The sequence below is a fragment of the Ostrinia nubilalis genome, chromosome 26 (genome assembly GCF_963855985.1).
Source record: "Ostrinia nubilalis chromosome 26, ilOstNubi1.1, whole genome shotgun sequence".
Taxonomy (NCBI): Eukaryota; Metazoa; Arthropoda; class Insecta; order Lepidoptera; family Crambidae; genus Ostrinia; species Ostrinia nubilalis.
This window is the reverse complement of record NC_087113.1, coordinates 8,908,076-8,926,409: the sequence shown is the minus strand read 5'-3', so window position 1 is coordinate 8,926,409 and position 18,334 is coordinate 8,908,076. Positions and strand designations below refer to the sequence as shown.

The 18,334-nt window shown below is 35.9% G+C and overlaps 1 protein-coding gene across 1 annotated transcript; it reads right to left on the bottom strand.

Annotated features, from left to right (window-relative positions):
* Positions 1-608: 608 nt before the first annotated feature.
* On the bottom strand, positions 609-2,894 carry LOC135084497 (uncharacterized). The gene is made up of 2 exons (XM_063979277.1): positions 2,830-2,894; positions 609-1,691 (listed from the first exon to the last, which is right to left on the bottom strand). Exon 2 carries the CDS (start codon positions 1,684-1,686, stop codon positions 1,102-1,104), a length of 585 nt encoding a protein of 194 aa, XP_063835347.1. The 5' UTR covers positions 1,687-1,691; positions 2,830-2,894; the 3' UTR covers positions 609-1,101.
* Positions 2,895-18,334: the final 15,440 nt, after the last annotated feature.

The following is an 18,334-nucleotide window of genomic DNA, read 5'->3' as shown; positions in this document are numbered from 1 at the left end:
TTTATTTTATTGGGCATAAAAATATCAGGCGATTCGATAGAAACAAGGGAAAAATATAATTATTTCGAGAGGCGACTCTTAACGCCAGAAAAAAATTAATAACTAGGTATCACTTACATAAAATGAATAAATAAAGGTCAAAATGTATTTCTTTTACACGGGGGGCTAGCAGGCAAAATACAATCCTGAGGAATTTTATGCATACTTCGCCTTGTGAAGTTTTGTGTGTAGCAGAAAAATTTTATCGCGCGCGTCCCTGTTCAAAAACCGGTATAAAAACTATCCTATGTCTTTTCCCGGGACTCAAATTATTTCTATGCCTTTCATCGAAATTATGGGTATTTTGTTTAAGGCGATTAGAGTCCTCAATGACCTTGGGCGTTTGACCTTCACGCCGCGCGAAACAATGTTTCAAAATATTGTTAGCGCTCAAACGATGATAAAATATAGATATCCGTGATAGAGAAACGTGTTAGCTAAGTCAATAAAAAATCTAAATGCATAATAATAATTTTAAGCACAGAACATTTTTGTTTAATTTTGATCCTGTTGTAATTATTTCTGTTAGTAAACTAAGGATTCGGTTAGAAAAGACAAACAAACAATGGTTTCAATATTACGGTTTTAATTGAAAATATAAACGTATAGAAGATCACCTGACGTGTCAACTAAGCACGAAATCTACTCCTGGATCTGGTCGCAACCGATTGGATGTTCGTGGTTTGGTCAGAGAAGAACGATTTTACTTCTTTCATATTATCTGACAATTCTTCTTTTTCCATTTCGGACAATATGATAGGAAGCAGGTAGTACCTGTAAATTTTATTATTGTGTCCCGCAAACAATACAACAGCCGTCTCCACAGAGATGGCACTTGGCTTCGTATCTAAAATTATGTCTGCAAATTCAGAGGCGCCATTTGCGTATGCCAAGTACGTTTTCTTACCAGCTACGACTGGGACAGCCTCTTCTACCACGAAAGGTGGCCTCAAAAGCTGAACATCAGAAGGATGCGCTGGTAGGCCTTTGATGCTCTTTACAGTACCGTCTTCGGCAAGTCTAACATAGACGTGTTTCTTATTATTCACGAAGTACAAATTGTTAGCCGAGTCCAAAAAAAATTTGCTGGGCGTTCTTTACATTGGTTATCTCTTCCTTTCTAGTGCCATCATTCGTGACTTTGTAAACAACATTTTCTGCTGTTAGAATGTAGAAATCGTTGGTGCCGTTAATTACAGCGATGGCAATAGTATTGTCAGTCACTGTACCATATTTTTCGGCTTTTTTCTTCTGTTCGTTGAATCTGTAGATGCCGTCGGAAGCTGCGAAGTACACTTCTTTGCTTTCGTCACTGGACGCGGAGATGTCGTTGCCGTTTTCGAGTAGCTTGGTTGCTTGTTTGTTTTGCAAGACAAAGAGGCCCTTTCCTTCTTCGATGAAGAAGACATAGATGTCTTCTAAGTTTATTTCATCTAAGTCGATGGGAGCGTCTTCATCTACTGTATAGTCGAAGTTTATGGAGTTGACTGGGACGACTATGTTGGTGATATCTTTCTCTCCGCGATAAATGACAAATGCTTCTGGGAAAAACGCTTCGTTGATGTCCAGGGTGTGGACATTGGTAGTGGGCTTGGTGGACGCCAGCCCGACCAGAAGAAGTGCCGTAAAGGTGGCCAAAGTATTCATGGTGTCTGAAAAAGAAGGACTGAATGAGAAGAACTGTTTATTTTAATAATTGATGTGCTGGTAGGTAGTAGGTAGAAGTAGAATGTTGACAAACGTAAGGCCTATTTAAAAGCTTCTTTGTTCAAGTGGCAGTGGGCCACATAGCTCGAAGTGCTGATGGCCGCTGGGGCAGGAAAGTTCTTGAGTGGCGACCACGAGTCGGAAGACGTAGCGTGGGCAGGCCTCCCACTAGGTGGACCGACGATCTGGTGAAGGTCGCGGGAGGTGCCTGGATGCGAGCGGCGCAGGACCGGTCTTTGTGGAAATCCTTAGGGGAGGCCTTTTTCCAGCAGTGGACGTCTTTCGGCTGAAACGAACGAACGAACGAAAAGCTTCTTTAGGCAAAGTAAAAGTAAACCGATATTACAAGTCGGATTTTATAAAATTTATTTTGTATGAAAATTAAAAAAATAATAATTATGATATCAAATTTCTGACTTCACCATACCATTTATATGACCATGTTAACATGGGCTAGTGTCGGCTCATATACCCATTTACCTAACACCCTGTAAAATAATCACACCTACTACTATAGGTAGGTACTACTTTTAAGAAATCTGGGTATTCGTCAGGTAAAAGATAAGTAGATTATCAATTTGTTATCAAAAGTGGTTTTGACTGCAAAAATCAGTCAAAAGTGGTTTTGACTGATTTTGAGTTTTGACTGTAACCTATAGGTACGTGTCCAATATTTTTTGATATTAATATTGATGGACTAAAAATGGTTTTAGGAAACTTGCTTAAATGAAATAGATAGGTAGGTATATCAGGAGAGGAGGAGATCCGTAAACGAACTAAAGTCGCTGACATAGCCCGACGGATTAGCAAGCTGAAGTGGCAATGGGCAGGGCACATTGTACGCAGAACTGACGGCGGATGGGGCAACAAGGTTCGGGAGTGGAGGCCGCGTGCCGGAAAACGCAGCGTGGGACGTTCCCCTACAAGGTGACCGACGACATCGTAAAGGTAGCGGGAAAGCGCTGGACGCAGGCCGCTACCAACCGGGTAACATGGAAAGCATTGGGGGAGGCCTATGTTCAGCAGTGGACGTCCTACGGCTGAGATGATGATGATGATGATAAGATATATCAATCGACTCACCTCTCCGGTATAATGTCACCAGAATGACTAATTAAGAGTCGACTTAACGTGTTTTTATATAAAACCTTATCGAGTTAGCACTTAAACGTCTTTGTAGGCCTATCTAAAGTCCTGACCTTTTGTTTCGCAAAAATAAGATTAGAAATATTTTTCCTGAGTATTTTAGATGCTTATTCCAGAAAGAAAGACTTAATTACCCATAAATAAAATATAAACGACGTACTGTTTACTTCGTAAAGCTGTTTTTAGAATCGTGCTGACCGCTCGCTGATCGTCGGCGCTGACAAATCAAAATGTATGTAATTAAAGGGAACGTTCCTGAGTGACGCCGATCGCTCGGCGCCGACGCTTCATACATTTCGGCTGTCAGCGCTGACGGTCAGCGTGCGTCAGTGTGATTCTAAAACCAGCCTAAAGTAGGCACAGTCAGCGCCAAATACATAGTTCGTGACACCCAAAGTGGCCAAAAGTTGACAACGCAACCTTTTTTATTTATCACATTGCAGTAGCCTTGGCATTATCAAATAAATCAGTACTTTTAAAAAAAAAAAATCAAAAGATACCTAAGATATACAGGGTGTTACGTAAATGGGCTTATAAGCCGACGCTAGCCCATGTTAACATGTGAATATTTATTTATTTATTTAAGGACCGCTAACAAGACATACCTACCTACATACACAATCAAATGGAAAGAAAACATTAAAATCAATACATGTTTAAAGTGTAGCCTTAATTAAAAGCTAAATATAAATGGTATGGTGGGTGAAGTCATTTTAATTATTTTAATTTTCATACAAATCTGATTTTATAAATTTTATTTTGGTTACGTTACGTTTACGTGATAGGGATAGGTAAAGACATGCGATTTTTGGTTTTATCAAGGTAATACAGTATTAATTAACTGTGGTAATAAATCGGAGAATAACAGAAATTAATAAAAAACACGAATTGAAATGCAAATTTTTCTCATAAAGTATTTTTTTATTATTATTTGTTACTTGTGTATTTATTATTTATGTGTTTTATTAGCCAGTTATTTAACATTATTACTTTTTTTATATTTATTTTATCAGGTAATGCCTCCAAGTTCAAAGGTTATGGCGTTTCTTTTAAGTAATTAAAAGAAAAAATCTTGAAAAAAATTATAAAAAGCCCAGATGTTAGGTAAATGGGTATATGAGCCGACACTACCCAAGTGTATAAATGGTATGGTGAAGTCAGAAAATTGATATCATTATTTTATTTCTTTAAATGTTCATACAAAATAACATTTATAAAATCAGATTTGTATAAAAATTAAAATTATTATTATCAATTTTCTGACTTCACTATACCATTTATATACTTATGTTAACATGGGCTAGTGTCGGCTCATATAATATACCCATTTACCTAACAACCTGTATTTTGTAATTTTTTCCTTCGATAAAAATAGGTCTAGTTTCTTCAACCATTTCCATATGTGCACTTTATCAAGACACACTGTATAGGTACGTCCGACTAAACTGGATCCCGCAAAACACATTTTCTGCAGAAAACGGAATGTTTCCGTGGGACAAGCCCTTAGCCCGAAATCTATACTAATATTATGCGAAAGTAACTCTATCTGTCTTGCTTTCACGCCTAAACCACTGAACCGATTTTGATGAAATTTGGCATAGAGATAGTTTGAGTCCCGGGAAGGGCATACTAGGTTAGTTGTTATCCCGGTTTTTGAAACAGGGACGCGCGCGGTTAAAATTTTCTGTGACAGACAAAATCCCATGTGGGCGAAGCCGCGGGCGGAAAGCTAGTAAAACATATCTGTTGAATTGATTTGTAACATTTGTAAAATTTATATTTCTAACTATTCCGTAATATTGCAAAATTAATTATCAGTCGGCGACAAAGGTCCTGATCTTACTGATAGTACAAACTTAATGATAATATTTTACTAATGACTAATATTATTAATGCGAAAGTTTTTGTCTGGATGTTTGTTAATCTTTCACGCAAAAACTACTGAACGGATTTTGATGAAACTTTACAGTATTATTGTTTATAACCCAGAATAACATATACAAATATGTAGTTACAAATACAAATATTTTATAGGCTATAATTTATGACGATCTGCGACAAACTAAATTTCACGCGGGTAAAGCCGCGGGAAAAAGCTAGTAACAGTATAAGGGAAAGTCGGATGTATCGTACCTAACGGTTTTCAGTTTTTAGGGTTCCGTATCCTGACAAGGAACCCTTATAGTTTCGATATGTCTGTCTGTCCGAGGTTGTGCTTGGAACTATTTGAACTACAGAGCTGTAATTTTGTGGAGGTATGTATGTATGTATATCACGCCGTATGTAAATTAAAATGTATTAAATGAAAAATGTAATAAATACTCGTATGTAAAGTGGGGTTGATTTTTTTTTTCATTTTCTATCCCATCGTGTGGGGTATCATTGGATAGGTCTTTTAAAATGGTTTAGGGGTACACTATTTTTCGATTTAGGGATCTGTTTGCAAATTATTAAAGTTTAAAGTGCCATTTTTTTCGAGTAGGGCGTCCCCCCCCTTTTAAAACTAAACTGTTGGCTTGAAAAATCTGAAAAAAAAAAGTAATAATACTGCTTTTCATGAACTTTTAAGGAAAACTATAACGGTTAAGAAGATACATCAGTTAGTTTAAGAGTAATAGTCATTTAACTCATGTATTATACAGTGTGAGTCACGTTTAAGTGTACATATGAAAATAGATGAAACTAGACCTATTTTTATCGACAAAGAAGAGATCAAATTTTTTTTGAGATTTTTTTAAAAAAAATTATAGAATTTTTTTTCTTCCAATTACTTATTGTATAGCAAACGTTATAAATTTTAAACTAAGCGGTATATCCTGATAAAATAAAAACAGTAATAATTCCAAATAACAGGCGATACTAAAAAAATACATAAAATATAAAAAAAGTTCCAACAAATAATACTTTTTGAAAAAAAATTGTTTTTAAATTCGTGTTTTTTTGGTTTTTTGGTTATTTGATAAATTTATCCAAAAAATGCCCCTATAACCGGTAGTTTTTATTACTTTGTATTATTCTCTATGGTATTACCTTCGTAAAACCAAAAATTGCATGTCTCTATCCCTATCACAACGTTTGCAATGATCGTTTGAACTAAGCCTCTCCGGGCGCGCCATTCAACGCTTCGTTAACAACGAAACTGAAAATGACTCTAGATTTGTAATTTTGATAAAGACAAGTTAGATTTCAAATAAAAACGAAAAAGATTTCGAAGTAAAATAAGCATTTTAGTTAAAATTAAAATTGTCTCTACCTGTAGCGGAGAATAATGTTGTGGCAGCACCTTTGTTCAAACGATCATAGCAAATGTTGTGATAGGGATAGAAACATGCGATTTTTGGTTTTACAAAGATAATACGATAGAAAATAATACAAAGTAATAAAAACCACCTGTTATAAGGGCATTATTTTGAGAAATTTATCAATTAACCAAAAAAACACGAAATTAAAAGCAATTTTTTTTCAAAAACTATTATTTTTTATTTTGTTGGCCTTTTTGTGTATTTTATGTATTTTTTAGTATTGCCTGTTATTTAGCATTATTACTGTTTTTATTTTATCAGGATATACCGCTTAGTTTAAAAGTTATTACGTTTTCTTTACAATAAGTAATTGGAAGATAAAAAATTCTATAAATTTTTTGACCTCTTTTTTGTCGATAAAAATAGGTCTAGTTTCATCTATTTTCATATGTACACTTTAACGTGACTCACACTGTATAACTAGTAATAATTCTTGATCCAGCAATTCCATTAATTAATTACATTACCTAGGTTGTATAATATTTTAAACTATGTATTATGTTGCATTTTTACTATAAAATTATCATTGTGACGGGATTTTTTGTTGCAAAATCCCGTGACAGTGTTAATTTGATTACCAAGGTATTGTATAGAGGGTGCGCCAAAGTTCACCTAAATTTTCAACTCCGAAAATTGGAAGTCCGAAAATGTTCTTCCTAAAATTTTTCATCCTAACAATCACAATTCCTAACTACTCTGTCCCTAATGTTCATAATTCCGAATCATTCAACTTCATAATGTCATTAGCAATAAAAATCTATTATACTTTTATTTGTTCTCCTAGATTTTCTAAACATAACCATATTTTACACTATTATTCAAAGTCATATCTTTTTTGTTTAGATTTCTTTCTTTGACGTTATATTAAAGTTCAAGTTTGTTGGCATTAGCACGTATACTTGAGTCCCGCTCCAGTCATTCAGTCAAGTTCCAGAAACGAATCGGTGCTATTCATAATTATTGGCTTAGGTTAGGTTAGAACTGTGACCATAACGCACGAGCCGAGCGAGCGAAGCCAGAGTCCCGCTCCAGTCATTCAGTCAAGTTCCAGAAACGAATCGGTCCTATTCATAATTATTGGTTTAGGTTAGGTTAGAACTGTGACCATAACGCACGAGCCGAGCGAGCGAAGCCAGAGTCCCGCTCCAGTCATTCAGTCAAGTTCCAGAAACGAATCGGTCCTATTCATAATTATTGGTTTAGGTTAGGTTAGAACTGTGACCATAACGCACGAGCCGAGCGAGCGAAGCCAGAGTCCCGCCCCAGTCATTCAGTTAAGTTCCAGAAACGAATCGGTCCTATTCATAATTATTGGTTTAGGTTAGGTTAGAACTGTGACCATAACGCACGAGCCGAGCGAGCGAAGCCAGAGTCCCGCCCCAGTCATTCAGTTAAGTTCCAGAAACGAATCGGTCCTATTCATAATTATTGGTTTAGGTTAGGTTAGAACTGTGACCATAACGCACGAGCCGAGCGAGCGAAGCCAGAGTCCCGCTCCAGTTATTCAGTCAAGTTCCAGAAACGAATCGGTCTATTCATTATTATTGGTTTAGGTTAGGTTAGAACTGTGGCCTTACGTTTAATTCGCGAAAAACGTACTTATGTACGTAGTATTTATTATTATTCTATGGTATGAGTGAAAATATTATGGTAATGTTTAGGGATAAAAGTGTTATGATAAAAAACAGTAGGAGTTTAAATATATTTACATAAATGATATTATTAATTAAAATTTTCGGAAACATGAGTGTTATGAACATCGCCGGTAGCACTACAAATAGTATGAATGAAAACTTTAGGATGAAAAACTTTAGGAAGAGTGATCATTCGGATTTAAAATCGTTAGGAAGAACAATTTCGGGTAAATAACTTTAGGTGAGCCAATATGGACCCTTGTATAGAATACCTGAATTATACACATTGTCGGTAACATAGTCACCCTTTCGCGCCTAGTCTCATAAAATCAAAAAATTTAGACCACAAGTGGCACTTATGAACGTCAATAGAAAATAATAAAAAAAGAAAAAGGTAGCCCTTATGGGGCACTTTACATGTCTCCTTATCTTTTGGGCCCTACCAGCGATCGAAACGATACGATACGATCATTGCAAACGTTGTGATAGGGATAGAGACATGCCATTTTTCGTTTTACGAAGGTAATACGATAGAGAATAATACAAAGTAATAAAAACTACCGGTTATAGGGGCATTTTTTGGAGAAATTTATCAAATAACCAAAAAAACACGAATTTTTAAGCGGATTTTTTTCAAAAAGTATAATTTTTTTATTATTTGTTGGCCTTTTTTGTGTATTTTATGTATTTTTTTAATATTGCCTGTTATTTAGCATTATTACTGTTTTTATTTTATCAAGATATACCGCTTAGTTTAAAAGTTATTATGTTTTCTTTACAATAAGTAATTGGAAGAAAAAAAATTCTATAAAAAATTAAAAAAAAAATCTCAAAAATTTTTTGACCTCTTTTTTGTCGATAAAAATAGGTCTAGTTTTATCTATTTTCATATGTACACTTTAACGTGACTCACACTGTATATCTGATCGTTACTTGTTGGTCCTCAAAAATAAGAGAAATGAGCACCAAATATTTAATATTGTGATACTTTTTTAAATAATTCGATTTGTATAAATATTTTTTTTGTATAAATGAAATAATCTTCAAAATAATTATGTTATGGTACTTATTTTTATTAAGTTGTAGTCAAAGGATGGAACTATTTAAAGGCACTTGATGTTCAAAGATTTATTTTTTATTAAAAAAGCATACTTAACACGTTCACACTGCTTTATCGGGTCGAATTGACCTTATTATGCGTTGGTGCGGGATGGATATATTCGGTCTTTTCAGTAGTACGAAAGATAAATATTGTTTTGCAATTGTTTCGTCAAGCACAGTAAATATTTGGAAAAAAAAAAACATATCAGGTCCTTACGACCCGATGTCGCACTAAAAGTAAAAAATATCGATTAGGGTCTAATCGACCCGTTGACAGATGACTCTATGTATGGTCTCTGATCACGGTCGTGATCGGTATACTAAGAGAAAAACAACCTCGCGATTTAAAAAAAAAAATAAAGAGGTAAAAATTATGATGTCGGGTTCAGGGATGCCAGAAGTAAGAAATTATTTTACATAGCGCCTCTAGTCCCAAACTAAGCAAAGCTTGTAATTTAAACAAACATGGCAATGTACCATTCTGCTTGCTTATTGGCCGCTAAGCCCTTGGCCAACTCAGTAAACGACCAATGACGGACGATTGTCACCCAACCACAAAGTACCGCGTAAATAAAAAGATATTTTTAATTAAAAATATTAACCTATAATATTTTTAGTTAGATCAAATATATTTTAAAGTTAAGTTATACTTAGATCGAAATGTATTTATTAGGCGATCAATATTAAAAGGCAAACTTGATATAAAAATCATCAAATTAACAAAATTCAAGATCAATAACTAAAAAAGAGGATCAAATATTATTTTTGTTTACTAAATATTTAAAGAGTATGTTAAACATAAATATTATGTTACCTTAAATGAAGATCATTCATAATTTATCCGTTGATCAACTAATATAGACCCAATAATTAATATAAAGATAAAATATAATAAAACACATCATTTATTATTAAAAGTGCACATACAAAAAAGATCAATTAGTTTTTAGAGGATCAAAATAATAATATTGTCCCATTATTAACCCTAACGATCGATGCGATAAAAAACAGGATGTAATTTTGATTAGAAATTCTAGTCGGGTCGATTAGAAAATCGATCGACATAGAAAATTTTATTCAAAGAAAACATTCCTTTATTTTTTAAAATTGAGAACTACTGCGTGGCCTGAGTGATCTTTTTCAAAAACTCATCCAACCACAACCAAATTATAAGAGGATTTAGGAAATAACTGTGAAAACTTCATGGTAAGTTATAAAAGTGAAACCTAAACAAATAAAGTTAGAAGTAATTAACTGGATCACTCAATTTGGACACTAGATGAATAAGCCATAAAGCGTATCGGAGAATACATAATGTATACTAAGTTACCTATGTGTATATAATTTGCATTTGAAATAATTGTGAAGAATCTGTCAAAGCTGCAAAACTTTTCGATTCGTTTTAATGCCACGCTTAAGATTTAGAACGGTTTATTATGGATCACTCAGAATGCACTATGTTCGTTCAGTTGAGTGATATTTTAAAACATCACCTTATACTGAAAAAGTATGAAACATTATCATGTTTATTATAAATTTTACTTCTGGAAAATTTGTGAAACGAAGATCGTGATTGAAATCTTACTGGTTTAAGAGAAAATGAAAATCTTGCTTTTTCTTGATCGTCCCAACTGAGTGATCCTTAGCATAATAAACCTAAACTTATATTTTAAAAGATAACTCATTTGTTACAATCCTAATGTTTACCACATTGAGTGGGGTGACCTGACCATATCGCTTTAAGTACTTGACCTCCCGAGAGTTGTGAGAGATAAAATTAATTTGAAAGATGTACCAAATACAGTTTATGTAATAAACAGATACCTACTACAAATTGTTAGGCGGTTTCATTAAGTCCCGATAATATTGGTAGAGGACATGGTAACAGCAAAGAAGAAGAACCAGTCATTTATTAGGATCACTCAGTCCACACGTACATAAGAGAATATTGTTTTACACTGCTATTTTGTGCTAATTTCCTACTACTTCACCAATTTCCACCTTTTTATGACCTTGATACAATCTAACCTATTTAAACTCATTATTTCCGTTTCACTAATCTTTTTTTTTCTTTCAGGCATAATGAATACTCTTGCCACCATAACGATTCTTCTGCTGGTGGGTTTGCTCACAGCCGAGTGTTTTACAGTCGACAAGAACTGGTTCAATGAAAACTCGGTCGTTTACACCGGCGAGAATGAAATCACGAAGATTTCTGTCCCAATGATATTTAACTCCATGAAAAACGATGGCAGTTTTGACCTCTACGTCTTCTTTATAGAAGCTCAGAAGGGGCTGTGCGTGTTAAAGAATCAGAAAGTCACTAAGCTTTTCGCAAACGGGGCAGATGTCGCCGAATCTTCGAATGGCACCGTCTACTTGGCAGCAACAGACGGCATTTACACCTTCAACGCTGAAAAGAATACAGCAGAGAAGTACGGATCTTTGACAGACAACGTCATCAGCATTGCAGTGGCTAATGGGACACAGGAAATCTACATCTTAACTAAAGATAAAGTCCTCTTTAAAGTCACTGATGAAGGCAACAGTAAAGTAGAAATTACTGAAGTTAAAGACGCGGTTGATATGGTGTTCGATTTGTTCAGCAACCTGTACTTTGTCGACAGCAAAAAGCAGGTATTTGTCAGAAGCCATGATGGCAATGTGACTAAAGTGACGGGGTTGCCAGAGAATCCTTCAGTTGTAAAGTTGTTTAGAGGTAAAAGTTATGCAGCACCTATTTTTGTTGACGACAAAGTGTACGTAGTTAATTTCGATGGAACCACTGAGTTCCATAATACGACCTTCTCTATTTCACCTACTGCTGTATCTTTTGAGACCTGTTTGTTCCACTTAGCTCGCAACAAGAAGATATACAAGTACGGGCGTTGTGGCTAATTAAAAGTTACAGCAAATTAGTTTAATAGTTATTTATACATATTATTATATTGTCAGTGGAAAGGAAAAAATGCTAAAGCGCCATTTTGGCCAAAATGAGTTATATACATTCATCATCATCATCATCATGTCAGCCATAGGACGTCCACTGCTGAACATAGGCCTCCCCTAATGCTTTCCACATTGATCGATTGGTAGCGGCCTGCATCCAGCGCTTCCCTGCTACCTTCACGATGTCGTCGGTCCACCTTGTAGGTGGACGTCCCATATATACATATATATACATTGTTGGATAGGATTTTTTTTTCTGCGTCGATCTATCTAGGTTTCAACTCAATCCGAGAACTTTTTTGGCGCTTTAGCATTTTGAAAATTGTATGTATTCCTAAAATCACCGCCCTTGTCGCTGCTAAAACGACGTATTTTCAGTGTTTTTGCAACAAGTGTCGCGTAAGGTTTTTTTTGCTGGCAAAATATTTTTGCTTTCACAACATTAAGTATTTTTTTTGTTATTTAAGAACTAGAATGACCTGTTACTTTAGTAATTTTATATATTATCTATGTATGTAGCATAATTATTTGTTTTTGTTTTTCTTTCCTGCACTAGAAGTACCGCCAAACAAATTTCTTTTCTGCTCAACCCAAAGGTAAACTGGTCGAGAATGCTTTAGTGTATTAAGTTCGCCTTATGTACAAATTTAGTTTGGCATTAAAGTTTAAATAAATAAATAAAAAATAAATTTGAGCTTTTTGAGTTTTATTGTTGGTATATTAGTAGTTATCCATGGTTGTTGTTCAAAATGATTTGGTGTGTAAGCAAAAGTAAGTGAACAAGATTCGATTAAATTTGGCGCTTTAGCAAAAAGTAGTCTTTTTTTTAATAAGCTTTAAAGTATTTTAGCGAAAATGAGAGCATTTATCAAAGCAAAAACTGTAGTAGTTAAGTATTATTAACAAAGACACCTCAAAAACACTTGTGACTATAAGTACAAATTTCGCATTCGGTTCACTATAGCAATTAGCAAGTGCCTGAAAAGATGCAAGAATATTGCAACTATCCAAATAAATAATTAACTCCCTGAGCACGCATTTATGCCGGTGGATTCAATGTACTCAGTCATTTTAAAAAATGATAGTTCGTTTCAGCCCGAATGATGTCCACTGCTGGACAGGCCTCCAGGTCCAAGGTTTTTCACAAAGACAAGGCCTGCGCCGCTCGCATCCAGGCACCTCCTGTAAACATCACCTCCAGATCGCCCACTGCCACTAGATTTTAGCGATTCTGCGGTCTATGTCAGTCACTTTAGTTCCCTTGCGGATCTCCTCATTTCTGATTCGATCACGCAGGGAAACTCCGAGCATAGCACGCTCCATCGCCCTTTGGGTGACCTTGAGCCTTCTTATGAGGCTTTTATAAGCGACCACGTCTCAGATCTACAAGCCAAGAAAAAGGGTAACAAACACTATTGTATGGGCGCCGCGCCGTCTAATTGGCCTGCCTGCAGTATATGCTCTATCAAGAAAAGTTCCCAAATTAATGGCAAGATAAGTCTCTTCCTGGCTTCTTGAGATTGAAGTGAGCCGTCTTCCATTGTTTGGGGAAATACGCTATAGATAGGCATATGTTTGCAATTTCCATCTTCCGGAGAAAGGGGGATCGTTTGCTGTTTGCTCTTCTAAAAGAAGAACGGTCATCTGTGACCCAGGCCCGACAGAAACGAGACATACCTCAGTTTTTTTGTCATGTCTTAATTAGTTAAATTATATATTTTTTATATTCGAAATCTATGTATAACACCAAAATATTACCCTTTTTTTGTTCAGGCGTTATACAAAAACTAATACAAAATGCCTATTTATCACCAAAATTAGTAAATGTATGTACCTAAATGTCTATTACAGCTGTTATGGGATGTATCTAGGTGACCTGGAGATACAGCCGGATTATACAGGGTGGAAACGATATGTGATCTCACTCGATTATTTCTAAACTATACAAGATATCGAAAAACTAGTTACTGATTCTGAAAGTGCTTCACGAGCTCTTTCAAATGGTACCAAATAATAGGTTACAGATTATGGAAGTTGGTAACATAGTATTGGAATATGAACATAAACCTGCGTGTAAAGAAACAAAACGTCGAAGCGTTTTGTTATTGGACGACTCGCTCGCCTCTAGCGCCCTTTTTATGAACTAATATCTTATGTCACTCTCGATAACGTAAATTCAGTTGATTTGTACTTTTTCCATTTACAATATAAACTAGTAATTACTTTCTAACCTTTGTTTTACTTTTATCAGGTTATGGGCCTATGATACGTTAAAATCAATAATAGTGAAACTCCGTTAGTAAAAAGTTCTAGTTCCGCGAAGTGTTCTCTCTGATTTTTAGGTAGCCATCATTACAAAGCAATTTTTGAATTTGCTCCGACGTAAAATGGCTATGAATAACGTCCAAATAGACAAATTATTGGGGCGAGAGAATTACTGTACATGGAAATTTGCAGTACAGACATTTTTACAACACGAAGAGTTGTGGGAATGCGTTGAACCTGCCGATGGCGTAACGGTAAATCCGAAGCTAGATCTCAAAGCAAAGACCAAGATAATTCTACTTGTGGACCCGGTAAATTATATACACGTCCAAGATGCTCAAACTTCCAAAGAAGTATGGCAAAATCTACGAAACGCTTTTTGTTCCAGTTATATGTTCCACAATTGAGCACTAACTTGTTGTCTGTCAGTCAGTTGGTAAAAAATGGCTGTAAAGTAATATTTCATGAAGCTGGCTGTGAAATATATAATTCAGAAAAAACATTAGTAGCAACGGCTAGGCTGATTAATAATATGTACAAATTGAACACTGTCAAAGGAAATGCATATTTGTCAACTTCACATGAACAGAATATAGATGTATGGCACCGTAGAATGGGACATCTTAACTACAATGATGTTAATAAATTGCCATTGTGTACAGAGGGTGTAAAAATAATGAACACTAATGACAGTAATAATAATAATTGCATTCCATGTTTGAAAGGTACAGGTATCAAGCATCAAACGACCGCACCATATACGCCGGAGCAAAATGGCCTCGCCGAGCGGATGAACCGCACTCTCGTGGAGCGTGCCAGATGCATGTTGTTCGATGCTGGACTCCCGAAACAGTATTGGGCAGAGGCAGTGGAGACAGCTGCTCATATAATTAATCGTTCTCCGACTCGAGTTCTTGACTACGTGACACCACTGGAGAAATTGACAGATACCTGTGCCATTGACGGAAAATATACAGATTCCATCCACTCAAGAAAACTCTACCCCTGTTTGCGATAACCAGACTGGCTCTACATCTAACTCCGACGAGAGTTTTGACTCTACAGTGGAGGTAGCTGAACAAGATACAACCTATGAACCTAGCACTGACTGCTCATTTGACTCTCCGAACCGATTCATAAACTTGAGGCCTCGCCGAAGGCAGCCCATTAGTGAAGAAGAAGACTCAAATCATGCATGTTTGGCGATAAGTCAGGATCCAACAACTGTTGAAGAAGCAATGTCTTGCGCAGAATCTAGTCATTGGAAGAAAGCCATGGAGGATGAGTATAAATCTCTAATGAAAAACAACACTTGGGTTTTATGTGACTTACCTACTGGCAAAAAAGCTATATCCTGTAAATGGGTCTTTAAGACCAAAAGAGATGAGAAAGGAAACATAGCAAAATACAAGGCGAGATTAGTCATAAAAGGATGCGCTCAAAGAAGAGGATTGGATTACAATGAAATATATTCACCGGTAATTAGATATACATCCCTGCGGTATTTGTTCGCATTAGCTGTGAAATATGATTTGGATATTCACCAAATGGACGCCGTGTCTGCCTTTCTGCAGGGTGATGTAGAGGAAACTATTTATATGTCACAACCACCAAGCTTTGAAGAAAATAATACACAAGTATGTTTATTAAAGAAATCGCTTTATGGATTAAAGCAAGCCAGTAGACAGTGGAATAAGAAATTGGATAATACACTAAAAGAAATTGGCTTGACACAGTCATTACTTGATCCCTGTATTTACTATAATATAGAAAAAGAAGACATAACTTTCTTAGCTGTGTATGTGGATGACCTAATTTTATTTACAAGCTCTGTGAAAACTAGAAATCACATAAAAGAAAAGCTACTTTCCAATTATGAAATGAAGGATTTGGGAGAACTAAAATATTGTTTGGGTTTTCATGTGTACAGAAACAGAAAACAAGGAACTCTATGTATAGATCAGAAGCAATACATTCAGAACATACTAACCAAATTTGGAATGTGTAATTGTAAGAGTGTGAAAACACCTATTGATCCAAAAACAAAGTTTAACATGAATGAAGAAGAAAATTCAACGGTTGATACAACTTCATATCAAGAAATAATTGGCTCGTTGTTGTATTTATCGCAAGGGACTCGCCCAGATATATCCTATGCTGTAAACACTCTAAGTAAATTCAACTCAAAACCAGAAATGCAGCATTTGGTGGCGCTGAAACGAGTGTTAAGATACCTGAAATATACAGAAAATTATGCGTTAACTTATAAACAAAACATTGATGAGAAATCAATACATGGTTACTGTGATGCAGATTGGGCCAGCAATGAAGATGACCGAAGATCATGTACTGGCTATGTATTTCTATTTCAAGGTGGAGCAATCACATGGAACTCACACCGACAACAAACTGTTGCGTTATCCACCACCGAAGCCGAATACATGTCACTATCCAGCTGCACTCAAGAGGCTATGTGGCTAAGACAAATGCAAGAAGAGTTTTGGCCTTACTGCTCTACCATACCTGTCTTAATTTTATGTGATAACCAAAGCGCTATTAAACTTGCAGGTACTGAAAATTATCATTCCAGGTCCAAGCATATAGACATACGACACCATTTCGTCCGTAATAAGGTACAATTGAAGAAAATTGACATCAAGTACATTCAGTCAAGCGAGATGGTGGCAGACTCGCTGACTAAAGGGACTCCGCAACTGAAGCTGGACTACTGCTCTACAAAAATGGGTTTATGTCCAAGGGAGGATATTGGAATATGAACATAAACCTGCGTGTAAAGAAACAAAACGTCGAAGCGTTTTGTTATTGGACGACTCGCTCGCCTCTAGCGCCCTTTTTATGAACTAATATCTTATGTCACTCTCGATAACGTAAATTCAGTTGATTTGTACTTTTTCCATTTACAATATAAACTAGTAATTACTTTCTAACCTTTGTTTTACTTATATCACATAGAATTTTTGGATTTTGTAACTTCTCATTTCCACCCTGTATAATCCGGCTGTATCTCCAGGTCACCTAGATACATTCCATAGCAGCTGTAATAGACATTTAGGTACATACATTTACCAATTTTGGTGATAAATAGGCATTTTGTATTAGTTTTTGTATAACGCCTGAACAAAAACAAAGGGTAATATTTTGGTGTTATACATAGATTTCGAATATAAAAAATATATAATTTAACTAATTAAGACATGACAAAAAAACTGAGGTATGTCTCGTTTCTGTCGGGTCTGGGTTTTTTTTGTATGGGGCGTGACCGTTCTTCTTTCCCTCTCTATCAGTTGTCGGAGACGCGTGTGGTGTGGTTTGTCTACTGTCACGGAATCATCTGGATAGAAGGTGTTGGCTAGGTCAGCCGATTGTTCTGGGCAGAGTGTCTTGCCGTTAAAACCATTCAGGAACATGTCCTCTTGTCGTCCTTGAGCTTTCCCGATGATTCCATAGATTCCATCCCACATGTTTTCTCTCTCGTGTGTCGAGCAGAACTCATTCCAACTCTTTGTTTGCGCCTCGCTGGTCTTCTGTGCGTATTCTTGTTGCCGCACTTTCATCCAGACAGAGAGAATAGGTTATGGCGTTGTGGTCTGAAGTGACTAGCGTTCTGTCCACTTTCTTTTTAATCCTATCCAGTAGTGGCTGACTGCACGCTGTCACATCCATTATGCTTGTGCACAATCTGCCCTGTCGATATTTTTTGAAAGAAGGAACTGTAAACTTCACCTAAGCTTTCGGAAACGCTGCCCCACCATTGTTTCTAGGCGGTCACGTTTACATTTAGTTACTGTAAATTCACACTGGAATTATTCTTTATTACAAACCATAGGTATTCATGTAGGGGAGACCGAGGAGAGTTGTGACATTGTAAATTTTTTGGAACTTATTAATTACTAGCGAGCTTGTGCGCGATTCTGATTTCAAGTCTCGAGCATTGTAGCGAGCTCGTTGATATTAAATAAAAATAAATAATAATAAAAATGTTTATTGCCAATAAATCATAATACCTACAGTATAATCTTATAACTAGCGGCTTCTGAACATCTTCTTAAGAGATAAAGCGTGTCAAAGTTCAAAAGAAGAGGCCCGTGACGTCAATAAGCGCTTAGAAGTACCTACAGCACTTTGTGACGTCGTGGCGCGGAACTTCAACGTACCATAACTTTGTAATTA